The sequence below is a fragment of the Eleutherodactylus coqui genome, chromosome 11 (genome assembly GCF_035609145.1).
Source record: "Eleutherodactylus coqui strain aEleCoq1 chromosome 11, aEleCoq1.hap1, whole genome shotgun sequence".
NCBI classification, from domain to species: Eukaryota; Metazoa; Chordata; class Amphibia; order Anura; family Eleutherodactylidae; genus Eleutherodactylus; species Eleutherodactylus coqui.
Window position 1 is genome coordinate 29651490 of NC_089847.1, and position 21410 is coordinate 29672899.

Here is a 21410-nt window from a genome sequence, read left to right on the forward strand (position 1 = left end):
TAGTTAAAGGGGTTGTCCCGAGGCAGCAAGTGGGTCTATACACTTCTGCATGGCCATAATAATGCACTTTGTAATGTACATTGTGCATTAATTATGAGCCATACAGAAGTTATAAAAAGTTTTATACTTACCTGCTCCGTTGCTGGCGTCCTCGTCTCCATGGTGCCGACTAATTTTCGCCCTCCGATGGCCAAATTAGCCGCGCTTGCGCAGTCCGGGTCTTCTCCTCTTCTCTATGGGGCTCCGTGTAGCTCCGTGTAGCTCCGCCCCATCACGTGCCGATTCCAGCCAATCAGGAGGCTGGAATCGGCAATGGACCGCACAGAAGCCCTGCGGTCCATGAAGACAGAGGATCCCGGCGGCCATCTTCAGCAGGTGAGTATGAAGACGCCGGACCGCCGGGATTCAGGTAAGCGCTGTGCGGGTGGTTTTTTTAACCCCTGCATCGGGGTTGTCTCGCGCCGAACGGGGGGGGGGGGTTTAAAAAAAAAAAAAAAACCGTTTCGGCGCGGGACATCTCCTTTAACTTCCCATAGGTGGCACTGCAGAGGTATTGTTTCATCTTCCTTATTTGCATATTTCGCAGAAGAGCAAAGATGGCCTAATTAGTTTCCTTACTCACCTTCTAGGTGGTCTGCTTAAGGAGAGATGATACCCTTCCTGACCCACATCATAGAACTCCCACTAGCCAAGCCAGAAACCTACTGCACACTGATAAGGGACAAAAAACCTGAAACAGCTGTCTGTGTATGGATTCTGGCTTTTGGTCAATTCCCAATCGTTGCTATGAAGTCTCATAAAAATGGTCTGACATTGATTCACAGGAATGCTGACATCCAATAGTCGGCACTGCAGAAGTATTGTTCCATCTTCCTTATTTTCATATGGGTCCTAAGAGAAACAGAAAGCTGAGACTCCAGTGAGCAAAAGATTGAAAATAATTGTATCAGTGAGCAGTGGAAAAACATCATCTGGTCAGAGGATTCCAGATTTCAGTTGCAGCATGCGATGGTGAGGTCAGAATTTGGCACAAGCAGCATGAATCGATGACCCCTTCCCATCTGCTGATCAGTACGAGTCAGTATCTCCAACTAATTTGCGGCAACTAGAAGACACTTCCTGTCCTCATGGGCCGATATTCCAGCAGAACAATTTCGACATTTGGTGGAATCTATAGCACGATGAATTGCTGCGGTTCTGAAGACCAAAAGAAGGAAGTCGAATGCTCTACTAGATTCGGGGTCTGTGATAAAGTGGTCATTCGGTGTATAAGGAACTATATGTGCATGGACAAATATATATAAACTCACAACTAGAGATGAGCGAGCGTACTCGCTAAGGCAAACTACTCGAGCGAGTAGTGCCTTATGCGAGTACCTGCCCGCTTGTCTCTAAAGATTCGGGTGCCGGCGGGAGGCGGGGAGGAACGGGAGGGAGATCTCTCTCACTCACCCTCCTGCTCCTCCCTGCTCACTCCCACAACTCACCGCTCTCCTCCGCCGGCACCCGAATCTTTAGAGACGAGTGGGCAGGTACTCGCATAAGGCACTACTCGCTTGAGTAGTTTGCCTTAGCGAGTACGCTCACTCATCTCTACTCACAACCCAACCATCCCAGTCTATAGCCTGAGTTAAGGTGACTTCAATTAGCCCTAAATACCCCGATGAAAGCAGCATTCCCTAATAGCTATGCCTGGGTCCAAGGCCTGTATTTCTATTCTACTTCCTGACCAAGAAATAATAAATGTAGGACTTCTTATGAAGACTTTAAAGCACTTTATATACAAATGCGGACGACTTTTTATCTGATGAAATGTAATGCAACAGTTAATTATCCCCACCGAGTCTTCATGTTCTCGACTTTTCATCCGTTTTAGCCTCGGCCTGCCCTTCGCCTGGCTGCATTACTGAACATCAGCAACCTTTTAAAGCCATTTAATCTCCCTTTTGCCTTTGAAATCATTTTTAAGTGTGTCTTTGTTTCCACTTAGATATTAACACATAGGGAATAGTTTCATTTGCCCAAGAATTGGCATGGAAACAGAATATCCCACAGAACAGATGTCACATGCAGGATTATGAAATCTGTCCAATTACGCTCTCATTCCTGCACTGGTCGTAACAAGAGACTCAACAAGCAGCATATTTATTGAGTTTGATGCTATCTGAATCGACAGACACGCACACAGTCCTGCAGTAAACTATTTTCAATTGATTGCATGTGTTAAAGACAATTCATGGCCATATGGGAGCTTTCTTCTCAAACCCTGAAGAAGATAAACATTTCTTAAAGGAGACTACGACAGATATCTGCTGTTAACCCAATACCTACACACTATTATTATCTACAGAATGGAACTGCAAGGTCATAGATACAAATGTCAACTCCCCCCGCCAGCGGATTGTCTGTTCATTGTAGAAAACACATAGGTTTTCAGTATCTATCTATCTATCTCATATCTATCTATCTATCTATCTATCTATCTCATATCCTTCTGTCTCATATCTATCTATCTATCTATCATCCATCTATCACATATCTAACTATCTATCTATCTATCTATCTATCTATCACATATCTATCTATCTATCTATCTATCTATCTATCTATCTATCTGTCTGTCTATCTCATATCTATCTATCTATTTCCTATCTATCTCATATCTATCTATCGATCTCATATCTATCTATCTATCTATCTATCTATCTATCTATCTATCTATCTATCCATCTCATATCTATCTATCTATCTATCTATCGATCGATCTCATATCTATCTATCTATCTCATATCTATCTATCCATCTCATATCTATCTATCTATCTATCTATCTATCTATCTATCTATCTATCTATCTATCTGTCGTGTCTATCTCATATCTATCTATCTATCTATCTATCTATCTATCTATCTATCTATCTATCTATCTATCTATCTATCTATCTATCTATCTATCTATCTATCTATCTATCTATCTATCTATCTATCTATCTCTCTATCCATTCCAAAACACACTCAAGCGCCCGCAGCACCACAGCAAACCCTTATCCAAGGGGAGGCTCTCCCTGCACAGCCACTGTTCAGAAGATGGATCCAAATCTTCCACTTAGTTCCCAAAGTCCTATCCAGAAATGGCAGCAGAAACATTCAGGTGCAATAAGGATGGAATAAAGAAAGAAAATACCTGTTTTATTGCACCTGAATGTTTCTGCTGCCATTTCTGGATAGGACTATCTATCTATCCATCTCATATCTATGTATCTATGTATCTATCTATCTATCTATCTATCTATCTATCTATCTATCTATCTATCTATCTATCTATCCATCCATTTTCATATCTATCTATCTATCCATCTCATATCTATGTATTTATCTATCTATCTATCCATCCATCTCATATCTATCTATCTATCTATCTATCCATCTCATATCTATCTATCTATCTGTCGTGTCTATCTGTCTATCTCATAGCTGTCTATCTATCTATCTATCTATCTATCTATCTCATATCTATCTATCTATCTAATATCTATCTATCTATCTCATATCTATCTATCTACCCATCTATATCTTCATCAATCATCTTTATATTGTTGATATTTAATAGTTATATGGAAACAGGTTTGATAACTATTTTGTAAATTTTTATAACTTTTCCTGATCTATAGACACAACTTCAGCGGATGTTGATTTGCGCTTTACTGCACATAGTACTGTATGTTTTTGTGCACGTAGAGTGTGGAACACAGCCCTGGCCTCAATTAAGTTGCTATTTAGCCTACGGAGGTCCCAATGTGTTTTTACCCTGTGTTTTGTGCAATGTTTCACATATCCCCTTGCATATTGCAAGCCAACTTGCACACCCGCCATAGACTTCTATGGGAGCCTTTGGCTCACAAATACCCAGGAAAATAGAGCAGGTATTATTTGCCTTCTCGTGCACATAATGTGTGTAAAAAAACTGTTAAAGTGAACAAACAATCAATGGGTTCTATTCTTGGTGTATTGCGTGCGCTAATTCCATGCGCGCAATACGTGGTACAGATACACCTGTGTAAAGCCGCGCTTACAAGCACTTGTACTGTAGGCGTCATATTAGTGATCGAGACGCTGTGATTCTCCAAATAATGTCCCTTAAAGAAAACTGCTTTACAGACACCCTTGAAATTCCTCGTCCCCCACCAATAGTCATCTGTTGAGGATAGTTATTTCAATTATTTACCTCATTTGCATTTTCCATTTTAATTGAACAGTAAGTGAGGAACTGTTGTGATTGAAACATAAGTGCTCGCACTATTTAAATGTCTCAGAGATGCTTCATTAGGCGAGGTTTAGTTCTCAACCATTTCATCTGTAAGTAAGGTGTTGTTGTTCACATTCAGATGGGGCTTAAGTGTTCTATTTTATAACATGCCTTTACTTCTGCCTATCTAATCTATCATGTGTCTCATATCTATCAGGTTTCTTTCTTTCCTTCCTTCCTTCCTTCCTTCTTTCCTAATTCCTTCCTCTTTCTTTCTTTCTTTCTTTCTTCCTTCGTTCCTTCCTTCCTTCTTTCCTAATTCCTTTCCTCTTTCTTTCTTTCTTTCTTTCTTTCTTTCTTTCTTCCTTCCTTCCTTCCTTCCTTCCTTCTTTCCTAATTTCTTTCCTTTCTTTCTTTTTTTCTTTCTTTCTTTCTTTCTTTCTTTCTTTCTTTCATTCTTTGTTTCATTCTTTTTTCCTTCCTTCCTTCCGTCCTTCCTACCTTTCTTCCTTCCTTTCTTCTTTCCTTCCTTCCTTCTTTCCTAATTTCTTTCTTTCTATCTTCCTTCCTTCCTTCTTTCCTTTCTTTCTTTCTTTCTTCGTCCCTTCCTTCCTTTCTTTTTCTTTCTGTCTTTCTTTCTTCCTTCCTTTCTTTCTCTCTTTCTTTCGGTCTTTCTTTCTTTCTCTCTTTCTTCCTTCCTTTCTTCTTTCTTTCTTTCTTTCTTTCTTTCTTTCTTTCTTTCTTTCTTTCTTTCTTCCTTCCTTCCTATCTTTCTTTCTTTCTTTCTTCCTTCCTTCCTTTCTTTCTCTCTTTCTTTCAGTCTTTCTTTCTTTCTCTCTTTCTTCCTTCCTTTCTTCTTTCCTAATTTCTTTCTTTCTTTCTTCCTTCCTTCCTTCTTTCCTAATTTCTTTCCTTTCTTTCTTGCCCCCTCCCCTCAGGTAATAGAGTAGCAGAACCTACTTTTCCCCCTAGAATATAATAGTGCCCCCTTAGTGCCCCACAAGTCCCCCCTGACCACACAGCTACTTGTTTAATGTCTTCCTCACTTCCTCCACATGGTATATGGCTGCCTCTTGATTAATACCCGTGTTGCAAGGGGTATTTTTGTTCTGCACTCCCAAACTATGCAAGAGGGTTTGGGAGTGCAGAACATAAACACTACTGACAGCTTTACTAGGGTGGTGAGCTGGTCAGGGCTTTCATTGTGTCCTGGCTGACCTGGGGATGGGGAAGGGGACCCCACTCCAAGTCTACCAGTGTCACAACTTTATACAAGTGTTATTTACAGCTTTCAGAAACATTTGATGAAGTGGTTAATTGCTGCTAAGGGCATATCTTCGGGTTATTAAATGAATTATCTCAAAATCAAATGTTATCCCCAATCTACAAGATAGAGGATACATTTGTGATCGGTGGTGTTCTCACCACTGAGACCCCTACTGGTCCTAAAGCAGGGGTTCTGTGTCACGCTCTTCTCATCACTATGGGGTTGCTTCTCCCACCCGCAGTGCTCAGCTACCTCCAGCAGTCCCATTAAAAGTGAATGGAGTGACATCACGCACGTACGAGCCCTGCTCCATTGAATCGCTTCCTCACTGTGTGTGGGGGGGGGGGGGGTGCACTAAGTCGACAGTGAGAATAAGATGGGGATGTGGGACCTTCTCTTCTCGGGATTGGTCTCAGAGGTGAAACCCCTACCAATCACAAAGTCATCCTCTATCCTGTGAATAGGGAATAACTTTGGGTCTTGAGATAATCTCTTTCTATACAAGGGCTCGCTGTATAGAATAAGACACATGAACCGTACAGTTGTTTGCATTATATTAGTTTAGCTTCATTGTGTTGGTCTACAATTATCACTTGGAAAACATTAAAACCACATTTTTTTAGTTAGCAATGCAGAAATCCAGGTGCTCCGAAAGGGTTCACTTACTTTTTCTTGCACTTCTATTCATCTACTGTATGTAGGCGTTAAAGTATGAAAAAAAAACACAAAACAAAAAGAAAACAGCCTTTTAGCTTTTCTTGAGATTCGATCTTCTTACAAAACTCCGTGCTGCAAATGTATGAGATAATTCACTGCTGCAATTTAGTATCTTGGATAATGATGAGATTTTTGAACAAAAAAAAGCCCCATTTCCTTCTGAAAACTATAAATTATGATATATTTTGAGATGTGAAGGCAGAATCTAGGAGTTTTTTAGCCTTCATCTTTTCTACTGACCTAAATAATATTATCCACCTTCTCAGTTTAACTAGTCCAGTAATTGACTTTACTGAGATACATTGCAGAACTATCAATGTGTCGCTCCAGTCTACAAGCAAGCACAAAGACATAAAGTAACACACTGATGTATATGGAAGTCTATAAGAGTAATATGTGACTATAGAATGCTAATTGGCATTTAGCAAATTTTTGGTCTTTGTTGTGAACAGATGTCATGTAGAACCACAATGATGTTTCATGATATTAAGGCCTCTTTAATATGGGCATTGTGATTGGTGGCCGGCGTGGACGGACGGGAGCTACATCCAGATTGCGGCTAAATCTTGTGTTTCCTTGCCCATTCACACAGCCGGGTGTGGCATATATACGCCACAGTCCAGAATTCCTTACGCCGGCGTAAATACCTCAACTGGCGCAATAGAACCTGCTGACATAGTTTAGTAGCGCTAGCCGCTGCTAAACTCCCTCCCTCTCCCTTTACCGGTAGCTGCCATGGAAGCCTATGGAAAAATCTTGTGTTTTCTTGCCCATTCACACAGCCGGGTGTGGCATATATACGCCACAGTCCAGAATTCCTTACGCCAGCGTAAATACCTCAACTGGCGCAATAGAACCTGCTGACATAGTTTAGTAGCGCTAGCCGCTGCTAAACTCCCTCCCTCTCCCTTTACCGGTAGCTGCCATAGAAGCCTATGGGAGCTGCCGGTTGATCGCGGTCGAAAGATAGGGCAAGACCTATCTTTTCAAAACATCGGCCGGCGTCTTCAGCCATGGATATCCTACCTTTGCCTGGCGGATGTTTTTATGCAGCTAATTAGCCGTCTGAATGAATGCATTGGAATCCAGTGCTTCAGATGGTCGCAATTTTTTTATTGCGGCTAATTTAGCCACGTAAAAACCCATGTGTGAAGAAGCCTAAGAGAGACTGGCTCGGGTTTGCTGTAGAATATCTTCGAAAATAGATTCAATCTAGATTAAAGGGAAAGGCTGGGAAAAACCTGAAATGTGACTGAAACAGATGAATGAATGAATGAATGAATGAACATGTGAAGGTGAGTGAGGAGGCTTATAAGGTCATGTTGCTACTTTGGGAAATATGCAAATAAGGAATATGAAACAACACCTCTGAGGTGTCTCATCACACACCTTCTAGGTGCTCTCTTTAAGGAGAGATGATACTCTTCCCGACTCACATCATAGACCTCCCAGTAGCCAAGCGCTGGCCCTTTACGAGAGGGAGCGGTAGCACACGAGAGCCCTGGGAGTGGGCAGAGGCATAGGAGTGCTGCATACCATATGATTGATAACATTGTCTGACCTCACTGCAAAGAGCAGGTGAGTAGTGGCGACACACTTCTTACACTTTGGACAGTGAGGTAGTGACTAAGGACTCACCATGAGGCCCACTTACGTAGAGCGGCATTTCATACGCTTGTCTACGTAAACTTTACACCCATCTGACTGTGACTGTGTATTTAGAGGATTCCGCCTCTTAATACATTAGTCATATTTAGCAGAACCTGCAGCTGGCATAGATTTCACCTATGATTTATACCCTGCACAACTTTTGAAGAAGTGGCGAGGTCCAGCTAAAAAGCTCCAAAAGTCACAATTTTGGCATGGACAACAAAATTGCAGCTTTTGTATACCAGAAACCTGCTGTACATTGGCATAATACATATAACTCACCATCTCTGAAAGACAATCCAGTTTTATGGTGGCCTGTTAGGGTACTTTCACATGTAAAGGGAATTGAGAACATAGTTTTCCACCATGTGGAAAAATCTAAATGTTTTTAGTAAAGAAGTAATATCATTATTCTGCTTGGTGCCGGACAACATTTTTTGTCTCCTATTTGCACACATGTGGCTGAGCGGAATCCATGACCCACTCTGGACTGATCTGATGACCAGCTCATTCCTCCTTCTCTCTTGCTGCCTTATGCAGTCACTGTAATGGTATGGTTGGGTTCGTTGCCGGAAAACCCACTAAATGGTGCAAATTTTAATCCAGATTTTGTTGGGAATTTGCGCCAGATTTTAAGCCTTGCCAAAAAAGCATTTGCCCAATTTTTTTCTTACCATAAAGAGGACATTTGTTAAATCTTATCTAAATGACTTTTACTGTAAATCCTGTGTATTTTCCATCTGTAAAGCCACCATGAGAACATATACTAAGCTGGGACTCAGACACAGACGTATTTGCATGCACATTTTTGCATGAAAATCTCTATCTTTTTTAGAATATGGAGCCCAAAATTAAATCCAAAACTCGAGATGTTGGCTTATAAGGTAATATTACATTGGGATCATGGGGTGTTATCTCAATTTTTATATACCCCCCAAAAATCGTATTTGCTTTTGCAGCTGCTGCTTGGCATTGAGTACTGCTGCTTAGCTTATTTGTAACAGGAATACCCAAGTCCTTTTCTTGTTCTGCTCTCCCCAGTTCTACCCCATTAAATGTACAGAGGTAGCAAACATTGATTTGACTTTTAACGCTTTATGCTAAGTTACCTCCAATGTGCTACATGTTAACAGTAACCACATTTATACATGCAGTAAATACTACACCAGGGGTGCATCATTTTACTCTTCACTTATCGAAATTGAAATTCATCGACCAAATTCTCGCCCATGCAGCCGGCTTATCCAGGTCTTTCTGTAATATATTTACAGCCATGCTGAGTTTTAAGAATTCTACAAAGTTTTGTACCATCAGCAAAAATTAACATTTTACTTTCAGTCCCATCCACAAGGTCATTTATAAAGAGGTTGAAAAGAACTGGGCCTAACATAACTTCCTGTGGTACCCCACTGCTGATTTGAGCCCATTTAGCTTATGCACCATTTCCCTTTCTGGCCCTCAACCAATTATTTACCCTTGCGCATATGTTGCCCCCTAGTCCCTGTATCAGAAGCTTCTATTCAAGGAAGAACACTAGCAAAAAGTTAGGAACAAATCAAAGGGAGGAAAGCTGCAGAATCAGACTGCATTGGGCCCAGACAGTTTTAACCATACGGCAAATGATGCATCTACACCAGATTCGCTGGTAGCTCTGGGCTACCTGACAGCAGCACCAATGTCAAATGTATCTGCGGCCTTAGAATGGGATAGAGTTGTAAAGTATTGAAGGGGTAAAAAAATAGTCATAAAAAGACATACCTACTGTATGTCTTTGCCGCTCTGTTCTCCACCTATTTGTGGGTACAATATTTGCATATTGAAGGACATGACCACTGTCGCCAATCATTGGTCTCAGTATCTGTAAAGGCATGAATTGGCCACAATGGTCACATGCTTAGACAAGCCTGAGTTAGATGAGTATGAGTGGATGTGTATGGGTGAGGGGGGTGCCCCAAGAAAACTTTGGGGGTGGAGAGGGTGGAGTGACAGCGGAGTGGTCCCAATTTAATATCCATGCACTGGACCCATTCAGGCATTAAACACCCTTGCATCAGGTTTGTTTGTAGGTTCTAAACATGGAGACACATAGATCTTGGAGCTATGTACACTAAATAGTTGAAGTTTAACCCCTTCAAGACAAAGCATGTTTGGGCGCAAATGACCAGATCAAATTTTGGAAATCTGACATGTGTCATGTTAACAGAGAATAGATCTGTAAAGGTTTTACACATTTAAGTTATCCTGACATTGATTTTCTTTGTCACATGTACTTTATTTAGGTAGTAAAAATAGAATGATACAAATTGCGTATATTTATGGAAAACGCCAAAAAATTGGGGAAAATGTTTTTTTTTCTTTTTTTCAACCGCATTGTGTCAAAGGTGTACATATATATTGTACAAATTTTTATTGAATATATGTTTCCACTTGTTTACTTTAATTTGGAAGCACATTTTAAAAAAGTTGCACGTTTCTAAGCAATTTAGGAGACTTACTAATTTATGATTAATTAATTTTTAAAATTCTGACGTATATCGGTCTTGATTTTAATTTACATTTCATTTACAATTTTTAATTTATATACATGCCATTGGTGATTTAATTAATTGATGTAATAAATTAATGTAAGGGTACGTTTACACATAGTGGAATTATTGCAGATTTTCTGCAGTGGAAAATTTGCAACAAAATCCACGTCCAATTCCGCATTACACCGCTAGTGCTGATTTTGATGCAGATTTTGACATGGATCCGCAGCAGATGTTTACCACTTTTGAAAGGCTAAAATCAGCTTTGAAACTAAATCAAAAAGCACAATATCGATTATAATTGGGACGACCTGTTAGGCATTTGCCCCCGACAGACAGTCCAAATGTAAAATGGCCATTAGACAGTGTACTCTCCTAATCTCTCTTCCAATCTCACACTAATAGGACAGTGAGGGTGGGGGTAGAGAGAAGGGGAAAGATACAGTGTTACATCATTGACATGCCAGGAAAGATTGTTTATTTCCTTGCCAGCGCAGTGATTGGCTGCCACTAGTGGCATCATCAGGACCTGAACCAATCAGGTCCCAGTCATGGCATTCAGATCCCATGCTGTTAGTAACAGCCTGTTCAAGTGTTTTATCTGATGTGGGGGCGTGCTAGCCCGTTGACAGCAGAATATAATTTTACATTGCACCTGCACAGAGCCCAGGCAGCAGCGATGTAAATTTACTGTGGGCAATCACAAAGTGGTTAATCAATCATATTTGTAGAGTTCCTAGTTGTTTTATTTTTCATTGTAGATGCATATGTATTGGAGCAATATGGCTAATTGGTTGAAATGATGGACATCCTCTTTCAATAGATATACAATAGTTTGTTGTTTCAAGCTACCAAGCAGAACATATCCAAGAGCGATGTATTATTCACGGATACATTTTACAACTCGTAGACAATGAGTCATTTTTGTAGGTCCAATGCATTCCTACATATATCATTTTATTCCTATACAAAAACAGACACAGACATCATCTAAGCCTGACTAGGTTAATTAAATGAAGGATTCGCCCCAGAAAAGTCAACATTTTATTATCTCATTCTTCTCGCTCTTTCTATATGGACAGTCAGATATTCGACACATAAATGTCAAACATAGGGTGTTATAGAAATAAGCTTAGACAGCGCTAAGTGTCCATACATGCAACCAGGGCGACTAGGGATTGTTCCAAGGGAAAGTAAAATAAGGTTGGAGAAATATATAGACATAGCGAGCAGAAGTAGAAAGGAAATATGGGAAGACATGAAAGATTTACACACACTCACACTTGACATGTAGCTTCTTCCATAGTTGGAGACAGATGAAGATGCCTTTGGCCATGAATGACCTACTGGTCAGAGTCACTATTGAGAAAAGGAGTTAGGTACAGTCACTGTAGCCTTGACAACTGTGCACCACAATAACAAAGGTGACAATATTCTCAAAAATAAATATTGAGCTTTCCAGACAGTGTGGGAACAGATTATTGACACATCTTAGTAAAGGACTGTCAGAAGATTAAAATAACTGCAGTTTTTTTTTTTTGCCACGATACATAAAAAATAACAGAGACTTATAAATGTAGCACAATATAATATGAAATACATGTAATAGCTGTGGATTTTATTAATTGCCTTCCTCAGGGGCGTGGCTCCAGAGTCTGCTTGACAAATTTACATCTAACATCTTCCTGCTCTGCCATATATCAATATATTGTTACATATTAAAATGATGGAGTAGCAATCTGTATAAAATCATGATGACATCCCTTAATAATTAGCATTGTAATTAATTATTACTCTACACAACCTGCCTATAGTGCATTTGCTCTTTAATGTGGCATTAAGGTTATGAACCCGCCCATGAGTAAAAGCCTAAGTGCTGCATCCTTGTCTCCTATAGCTAATAAATGAAGTGTTCACCCCAGAAAAGTCAACCTTTTATTATCTCATTCTACTCGCTCTTTCTATATGGACAGTCAGATGTTTGACACATAAATATCAAACATAGGGTGTTATAGAAATAAGCTTAGACAGCGCTAAATGTCCATACATACAACCAGGGTGACTAGGGATTGTTCCAGGGAAAAGTAAAATAAGGCTGGAGAAATACATAGACATAGCGTGCAGAAATAGAAAGGAAATATGGGAAGACATGAAACATTTACACACACTCACACCTGACATGTAGCTACTTCCATGGCTGGAGACAGATGAAGATGCCTTTGGCCATGAATAACCTTGTCTACTGGTCAGACTCACTATTGAAAAAAGGGAGTTGGCCACAGTCACTGTAGCCTTGATCACTGTGCACCACAATAACAAAGGTGACAATATTCTCAACAATAAATATTGAGTTTTTAGGACTGTGTCATAACAGACTATAAATACATCTTGGTAAAGGAATTTCAAAGATTAAAATAACTGCAGGCTTTGTGCCATGGCACATGAAAAAGAACAAAGACTTATAAATGTAGCACGATATAATATACGATACATGTAATAGCTGTGGATTTTATTAATTGACTTCCTCGGGGGAGTGGCTTATTCTTGACAAATTTACGTGTAACATCTTCCTGTTTTGCCATATATCAATATATTGTTACATATTAAAATTATGGAGCAGTAATATGTATAATATAATGATGACATCCCTTAATAATTAGCATTGTAAATAATTATTACTCTACGCAACCTGCCTATAGTGCATTTGCTCTTTAATGTGGCATTAAGGCAATGAACCCGCCCATGAGCAAAAGCCTGAGTGCTGCATCCTTGTCTCCTATAAATGAAGTGTTCACCCCAGAAAAGTCAACATTTTTTTACCTCGTTCTTCTCGCTCCTTTTATATGGACAGTCAGATATTCAACACCCCTATGTCAAACATAGGGAGTTAGAGAAATAAGCTGAGACAGCATTAAGTGTGCATACACAGGACCAGAGCAACTAGAGATCATTTCAAGGGAAGGTAAAGTAAGACTACAGAAATACATAGAAATGGCAAGCAGAAATGGAAAGGAAATATAATTAGTATTGTAAGTAATTAATACTGTACACAATCTGCCCTTGGTGCTTTTGTTCTTCGATGTGGCATTCAGGTTATGAACCTGCCCATGAGTAAAAGCCTAAATGCTGCCACTTTATCCTCTATAGCTTATAAATTAAAGATTGACCCTGTAATCTCTACTTCAACTTTATGGTTATAAAAGGATTAGAGATGAGCGAACGTGCTCGGCCATGCCCCTTTTTCGCCCGAATACCGCGATTTCCGAGTACTTCCGTACTCAGGCGAAAAAATTCGGGGGGGCGGCGTGGCGGCACGGAGGGTAGCAGTGGGGAGTGGGGGGGAGAGGGAGAGAGAGAGGGCTCCCCCCTGTTCCCCGCTGCTACCCCCCGCACCGCCACGCCTCTCCCCGCCCCCCGGCGCCCCCAAAATCTTTTCACCCGAGTACTGAAGTACTCGAAAATGGCGGTACTCGGGTGCGTAAGTACTCGAAACGAGTACGTTCGCTCATCTCTAAAAAGGATCCGATTGTCTTTCTCCTTTTTGGAAATATATTTTTTAGGAGGTTGGTCCAGTTTGAACAACCCCTCTCCATGTGTATGCCCCCCCTCCCCCGCAATGATAACTTAGGGCCCCCTTGTGATTAGTTGTTATCAATGAGTGAAACCAATGGCTAATTTTAATTTCCAAAGCAAAGAATCTGAGGGACAAATACATTACCACTTGGCAGGAATTAAGGCATTGTCTCAACATGACAACCCCATTTTGAAAGATGCCGCTATGACTTGCAACTGCTTTTGGAAGTACTGGGCAACTGTATATTTTCTTTGTCACTGCAGCTACAGGGACAATTTTTATCTACAGGAAGTTGGTGAACTTTACCAGTACATTGCTTTACATGCAGTATCTGAGTTGCATTCTGCATTATAGTCCAGAGCTACATTCATAAGTCTGCTTAGCTGCAAATTTGTTTACATCTGCCTTGGGGTCACACAGATCTGGCTTAAAATGCCAGGCAAAATAGTGCAGCATGTTTTGCTATTTTGTTCAGGAAAGTTCCAGTGGGCCAAAAGGAATCTGGCAGACTTCATTATAGTCATTGAATCCATCATAGGATGGATCAAATATCTGCAGGGAGTCTATTTTCCTGTTCCAATGGGGAAACAGGATAAAAGGAAGCCTGTGGTGCAGATGTGATCTGGTCTAAACTGCTAGAGGTGTGTCTGACATCAAGCTTGTTGACTGCTTCCATTTACAGCCCGCAGAATTGTGAATGCAGCTCTGGAGTAGAACAAGGGCTATAATTCAGTATAAGTACAAGATAAATGGTGCATTCTATTTCCAAAATCACTCAACTTTTTCATGTAACGTAAAAGTCTTCAAACAAAGGCTGGACAAATATCTGTCTGGGATGATTTAGTAATCCTGCACTAAGCAGAGGGTTGGACGTGATGACCCTGGAGGTCCCTTCCAACTCTACCATTCTATGATTCTACAAGAGAGACAATAGATATGTAGATAAATAGATAGATATGAAATAGCTAGATGGATATAAGATAGATAGATATGATATAGATAGATAAGAGATAGATACATATGATATAGATAGATATGAGATAGATAGATATGATATCAATGGATAGATAGACAGATAGATAGATATGAGGTAGATATTAGATAGATAGATAGATAGATAGCTATGAGATAGACTGATACTAGATAGATAAGTAGATAAATAGATAGATATGAGAGAGAGAAAGAGATGGATGGATATATAATGAGTAAAGGTCTTAGTTTGTGTGATGCTGTTGCCTGGATCCACCACTGAAACAGCTTAGAGAGAGACACAGACACTCCTATCACAGTTACTGATGCCGATTATACAGCTCCTGTCACACAGGCATAATATAGGAAATCTCAGCTCATCTTCCTGACTGTATACATATAGTCTGTAGTTTATTTAAGTGAATATTCAAAGTAATGATATATAAAAACTGTCCTCCATGCAGGCAAAAATGGTATAGCCTCCAGCTAATGTTGTGCTGATTCATCATGGGATTGATTGAAAGTGAAAGTAAAAATATCTCACTCTTGAGATGGTGTCTTATAAGTATCAAAAAGGGGGCTGCACTGCAGGGAAGTGACTGCAATACACAGAAGAGACCTCCAGAGTGTTACAGACAATCCGTGGATGGAGCCAGGCATGGAAAATTTTGTTTTTTCCCCACAGTGGCCCTTTAATATAAAATGTGGTTCATTAGCCTTCATACTAATTACCAGGACAAGACTTGCATATTTAGCTTTGATCTGAATCCCTCGGGACAATATAATTTACTTGCAGCCTATTGATGGTTTCTATACTAACTGAATTGTAATTGTCATTTCAGCTTCACACAGACTTGGACCCCGGGGTCAGCAAAATCAAGTACATTCTTTCCGGAGAGGGAGCCGGGACAATCTTTGTGATCAATGACAAGACGGGAGATATTCATGCGATGAAAAGGCTGGATCGGGAGGAGAAGGCTGAATACACACTAACAGCCCAGGCTGTTGATAGGGATACAAATAAACCTCTGGAACCCCCTTCAGAATTCATCATCAAAGTTCAGGACATTAATGATAATGCTCCGGAGTTCTTAAATGGACCGTACCACGCGACTGTGCCCGAGATGTCACTTGTGGGTACGTAGGCACAATTACTATCTTTATATAGGGTTTGGGCAGATTTTTGCAAAAATTTCCTGCACAATTAAATAAAGTTTTAAAGTGATGATTATGATGATGATTTCCTTTGTAAGATTATCAGTTTAGTCTTTTTTGTCCTTAAACCCCCAATAACCAGAAGTTTGCAGCTATGATGGTAGTTTTGAAAACTGGGGCAGATTTACTATTGAAAATGCATCAGTTTTCTGTTACTAGAGAGTTGTATACATGCTTTGCTATGTGTTTTACAGAAGTTTAGATACTTCTTTTGCCAAGTCTGACAAAGAGGTGTGGCTTCATGGGAAAAGGGAAGTGGATTCATGGGTAAATGGGTGTGGCATAAGGGCCCATTTAGATTGGCATATATTGCACCCGTGTGCACACGGACACATTATAGACAACTAGTCTATTCACATGAGCTCGTTTTAATGCAGTAACAAATTGTTGCCTGCTCTATTATGGTCTATATCATCAAGGTGAGTAGGACATGCAATGTCCACTGTGCCTGCCTCTCGGATGGTACACAGACTTGCTCTCTAATGCCAGGTGAGCAACTTGTATACACCTGTCTGAATTAGCTCTATGCAGGGGCATAACTATAGGGGATGCAGGGGATGCGGTTGCACCCAGGCCAAGGAGCCTTGGGGGGCCCATAAGGCCTCTCTTCTCCACATAGGGAACCCAGAACTATGAGTAAAGCATTATAGTTGGGGGCTCTGTTACAAGTTTTGCATCGGGGCCCGGGAGTTTCAAGTTACGCCTCTGGCTCTATGTATTACTATACCCAACCAAAGTGCACTAAATTATTGGCACAAAATCTGTAAAAAATGAAAGCCAACTAATTGGTGGTAAAACTTTGTATGTACCCATAGAGAACAATGAGGCTTTATCACGCGTAATACACGGTATAATAGAAAAGTTGCATTATTTTTTACTTGTGTATGATATGCAAAGAAAAAACACTAGTGTGCATGTAACGGCGAAAATCAATGTATTTAAATTGCGGTGATGTATCGTGTATCATACACACATACGTTGAGCCCATAATACGCAATTGAAATACGCTCCTGTGAGCCTGACCTAAAGATGGATTTGTACGGAATCCATTATTTCCAATGGGTGAATTTACATTAGCAATTTTTGGCTTGAACCAATAGTGCGAGAACAAAAAATTTGCAGTATGTCCTATGTTTGGGCAATTTTGTTCAAGAATCGCTCGTTATTTCCTATGTGAGCCAGAAGAAATGCATCACCCTCATATGGAAATGAGATTTTTATTTGATTGAGAATTTGAGATGCTTTTTTAAAAATATTTTTATTATTCGAACAAAATTACATGTACGGCGACGCCATGCATTATTCCTGCAGAAACGCATCGCAGTTGCTGTCAAATTTCAGGTTTAAGAGCACAATATCAGTCTTGCACTCGCTCATTAAATACAGCCTAACGGCCAAATTACACGGGGCGATTATCATTCAGGGTTGTTCAAATTACCACACTTCCGTGGGAATTTGAGTAATCGTTGTCCTGCATGCAGAGGCAGGGTGAGAGTTGTTCAGTCATTCACTTTCTGCATGCAGAACACCTGAATGATGCGACATTCCGTATAAACAGCTGCCATTCACTTCTGAACGACTGTCTGCTTACAGTGAATGGAGAAGAACGCAGAGGAGCGAGCTTCACTGGGATGCGCTCAATAGTGCCCCAGATTTATCATCCAGAAGAATGAATGGGATAAATCTAGCACATATAAAACTGTCTATTTGAATGACAGCTGAGAGCTGCCCCTGATTGGTCCCTGCGCTGAGCCAATCAGAGGCAGCACTCACTCACCCATTCATGAATGGGTGAGTGAGAGCTGCCTCTGATAGGTGAGGGCTGTGACCAATCAGAGGCAGCCCATTCAGCAGGCGGGGATTTTAAATCCCCGCCTGCTGAATACTACTCAGAGCAGTTCAGGAGAACTGCTGGCCGGCCGCGGCTGAACTCCGTCTCCAGGGACAAGGTGAGTATAGATTTTTTTTTTTATTTTTACACATTTTTGGATGATTTTCAGGGAAGGGCTTATATTTTTAACCCCTTCCCGAAAATTCATCCTGCGCTCGCCGGCAGCCCATTGCTTTCAATGGAGCCGGCTGTATTGCCGGCTCCATTGAATTCAATGGGCAAACATCATTTTTCTCTGCCACAGCTGTTACAGCTGTGGCAGAGGAGAATCATCTTTGCAGCATATGTTCTCAATAGGGTCGGCGCTGCTCCCGCCGGCCCCATTGTGCGCATATAGAGAACTCAAGGAATCTGCAATTTCTTGTGTCCTATAACTTACAAGCGCATAAAAAGCGCCCATGTGTCCGATACCATTGCAAAGCAATGGTTCTAAAAGATCGCATGCGCAAATCGCACGAAAAAACGCCCGTGTGACCGAGGCCTAATGCTGTATAAAGAACCCAACAAAACAATGGCAGAATTGATGTATTTTCTCTACCCGCTATCATAAAAAAAAAGTTTTACAATATAGTCTATGTACCCAAAAATGGCACCAATAAAAACTTCAGTTTGCCACTCAAAAAACAAGCCCTCTTGCGGCAATGTGGACAAAAAAATTAAAAAAGTGGAGATGAAAATCCCCCCAAAATTGTTTCGTCCTTATGCCCAAAATAGGCCACGTCCCTAAGGGGTTAATAAATTCCTCCCCCCCACCCCCCCCCCACACACACACATGTTTTTTGGGGAAAAAAAGCGCACTTTGTTTGTAGTGTTTTTTTATGCAGCTTTTTGAGCCAAAGCCAGAAGCCGATTCCAAAGGAATGGGAAATATGAAAAAGGAACTTATACTTCTCCTTCCTGCTGGATCCTCTTCTGGCGTTGGTGCAAAAAACTACCCCAAAAGCTGCAGCAGGTGTGAGCCCGGAAACCTCTTAATTGGTGATGATAGGCAGAAGCATTTTATTCTGTTGCGGTCCTGGACAAGTCCAAGGTCAATAGAAATACTATTTCGGCCTCCAAAGAGATTCTTCACATCTACATAAAAACAAAAAAATAGACTAAATCATAATATGAAATACTTTTTAATTTCTTCATATTTTTAAGATCTCTGCTTGCTGTCAGTGAGTAGATTTTTTTTAAACTTTACATTATGAGATGAAACTTCTACAGACCTAATAGTTCTCTTGTTCTCAGGTTTGATAGCTATGTTTTTAATTCTATAACTTTTCTTGGTCTTTACAAGCACTTGTACTGTAGGCGTCATATTAGTGATCGAGACGCTGTGATTCTCCAAATGATGTCCCTTAAAGAAAACTGCTTTACAGACACCCTTGAAATTCCTCGTCCCCCACCAATAGTCATCTGTTGAGGATAGTTATTTCAATTATTTACCTCATTTGCATTTTCCATTTTAATTGAACAGTAAGTGAGGAACTGTTGTGATTGAAACATAAGTGCTCGCACTATTTAAATGTCTCAGAGATGCTTCATTAGGCGAGGTTTAGTTCTCAACCATTTCATCTGTAAGTAAGGTGTTGTTGTTCACATTCAGATGGGGCTTAAGTGTTCTATTTTATAACATTTAATTAACTTCCAGTGTATTTCTTTGCAAACATCTGGTGCATTTTTTGCTTGCTGATTAATGACACATATAATAAGAGGCATGTGTGGAGAAATAAAATATCCACCTATGTATTAATGAGGAAGTGTCCATCTGCGAGAAACCGAACCTATTCCAATACTCCACTAATGGAGTAAAAAATAAATGTTGTAATATTATAGCATTAGATAGACTATTCATCTATCTATGTAATATTTATCTATCTATCTATCTATTTATCTATCTATTTATTTATCTCATATCCATCTATCTATCTCCTATCTATATCTATCTATCTATCTATCTATCTATCTATCTATCTATCTATCTATCTATCTATCTATCTATCTATCTCATATCTATCTCATATCTATCTATCTATCTATCTATCTATCTATCTATCTATCTATCTCTATCTATCTATCTATCTATCTATCTATCTATCTATCTATCTATCTATCTATCCATCCCTCTCATATCAATCAATCTATCTATCTATCTATCTATCTATCTATCTATCTATCTATCTATCTATCTCATATCTATTTATCTATCTATCTGTTTAGGTAGCTAGATAGATATGAGATAGATAGGTAGATAGATAGATATGGGATAGATAGATAGATAGATACGAGAGGCATGGATGAATGGATAGATAGATACAGGTGTCTGTGCATGGTTGTCTTCTCCTTCTGGAGAAGATTCTGGCTTTGGCTCATAATTCCCAGTCATTGTTACAACGCTTATTAAAAGGCCAGATATTGACTTGCTGGAATGCTGCCTTCCAATAGACGGCACCAGAGGTGTAACTTGAATCTGCTCGGCCCCAGTGCAAAATCTGGAACTGGGCCCCCAACTATGAAGCTTCATTGATAGTATTGGTTTGCAATATGTGGAAGAGAGGCATTATGGACCCCTAGGGCTCTTGGGCCCAGGTGCGGCAGCACCCTCTATACAAACGTCCATGAGCCGCGCTGTAGAGGCATTGTTCCATCTTTCCATTTGCATATTTCCCAGAGGATTATTGAAAGACTTATAAGTCTTCTCACACCTTTAAGGTACTCTCCCTGAGGGCTTATTCACACGAGAGTATAGTGGCCACCATTTTCACGGCTAACCGATATATACTATATATGGATTCCAATGCATCAGATCACACAGGCGTATTCCCGCGGTGTGACAGCACCCAGAGGGAAAATATAGTGCTGGGCGCTTTTACATCGGGCAGCAAGGATAGTCCTGGAACTATCTTTGTGCCTGGAATACATCAGCCGCTGCATAGGCTCCTACAGGAGCCAATGACAGCAGTCGGAGAAGGAAGGTGGGAGGGAGTTTAGCAGCGTGACTGCTGAACTCCCTCCCCCTTCTCTCCTCCTCTCTTCTCCCCTCCGGCTGTTTGCAATGCCCCACTCTACCCCCTCCCAATGCTGGCTGCAAACAAGGGGCAGGAGCTTAGCCCCGCCCACTCTCATTGTAAACAACCAAAGGGAAGGAGAGAGGAGGTGAGCTGGTGGGTGGGAGGGAAGGGGAGGCAACAGCATTGCGGCCTCAGCATATATGCGCCGGGTCCGGGCCATCTGAATGTTAGATTTGTACGCCCGTTCACATGTTTTTACGGTGCCGATGGGCACACGTAAAAACTCTTACGCTCATGGTAAAGAGCCCTAAGGAGAAATAATACCCTTCCTGACTCACAAACTAGATTTTTGAACATT

The 21410-nt window shown here is 40.6% G+C and overlaps 1 protein-coding gene across 1 annotated transcript in view; it reads left to right on the top strand.

Moving 5' to 3' along the window:
* Nucleotides 1–21410, top strand: part of LOC136582407 (cadherin-8) — a 426860-nt gene that overhangs the window by 163683 nt on the left and 241767 nt on the right. The window contains exon 3 of the mRNA XM_066583436.1: nucleotides 15793–16087. Coding sequence (XP_066439533.1) covers nucleotides 15793–16087 — 295 coding nt within the window. The remainder of the gene's footprint in view (nucleotides 1–15792; nucleotides 16088–21410) is intronic.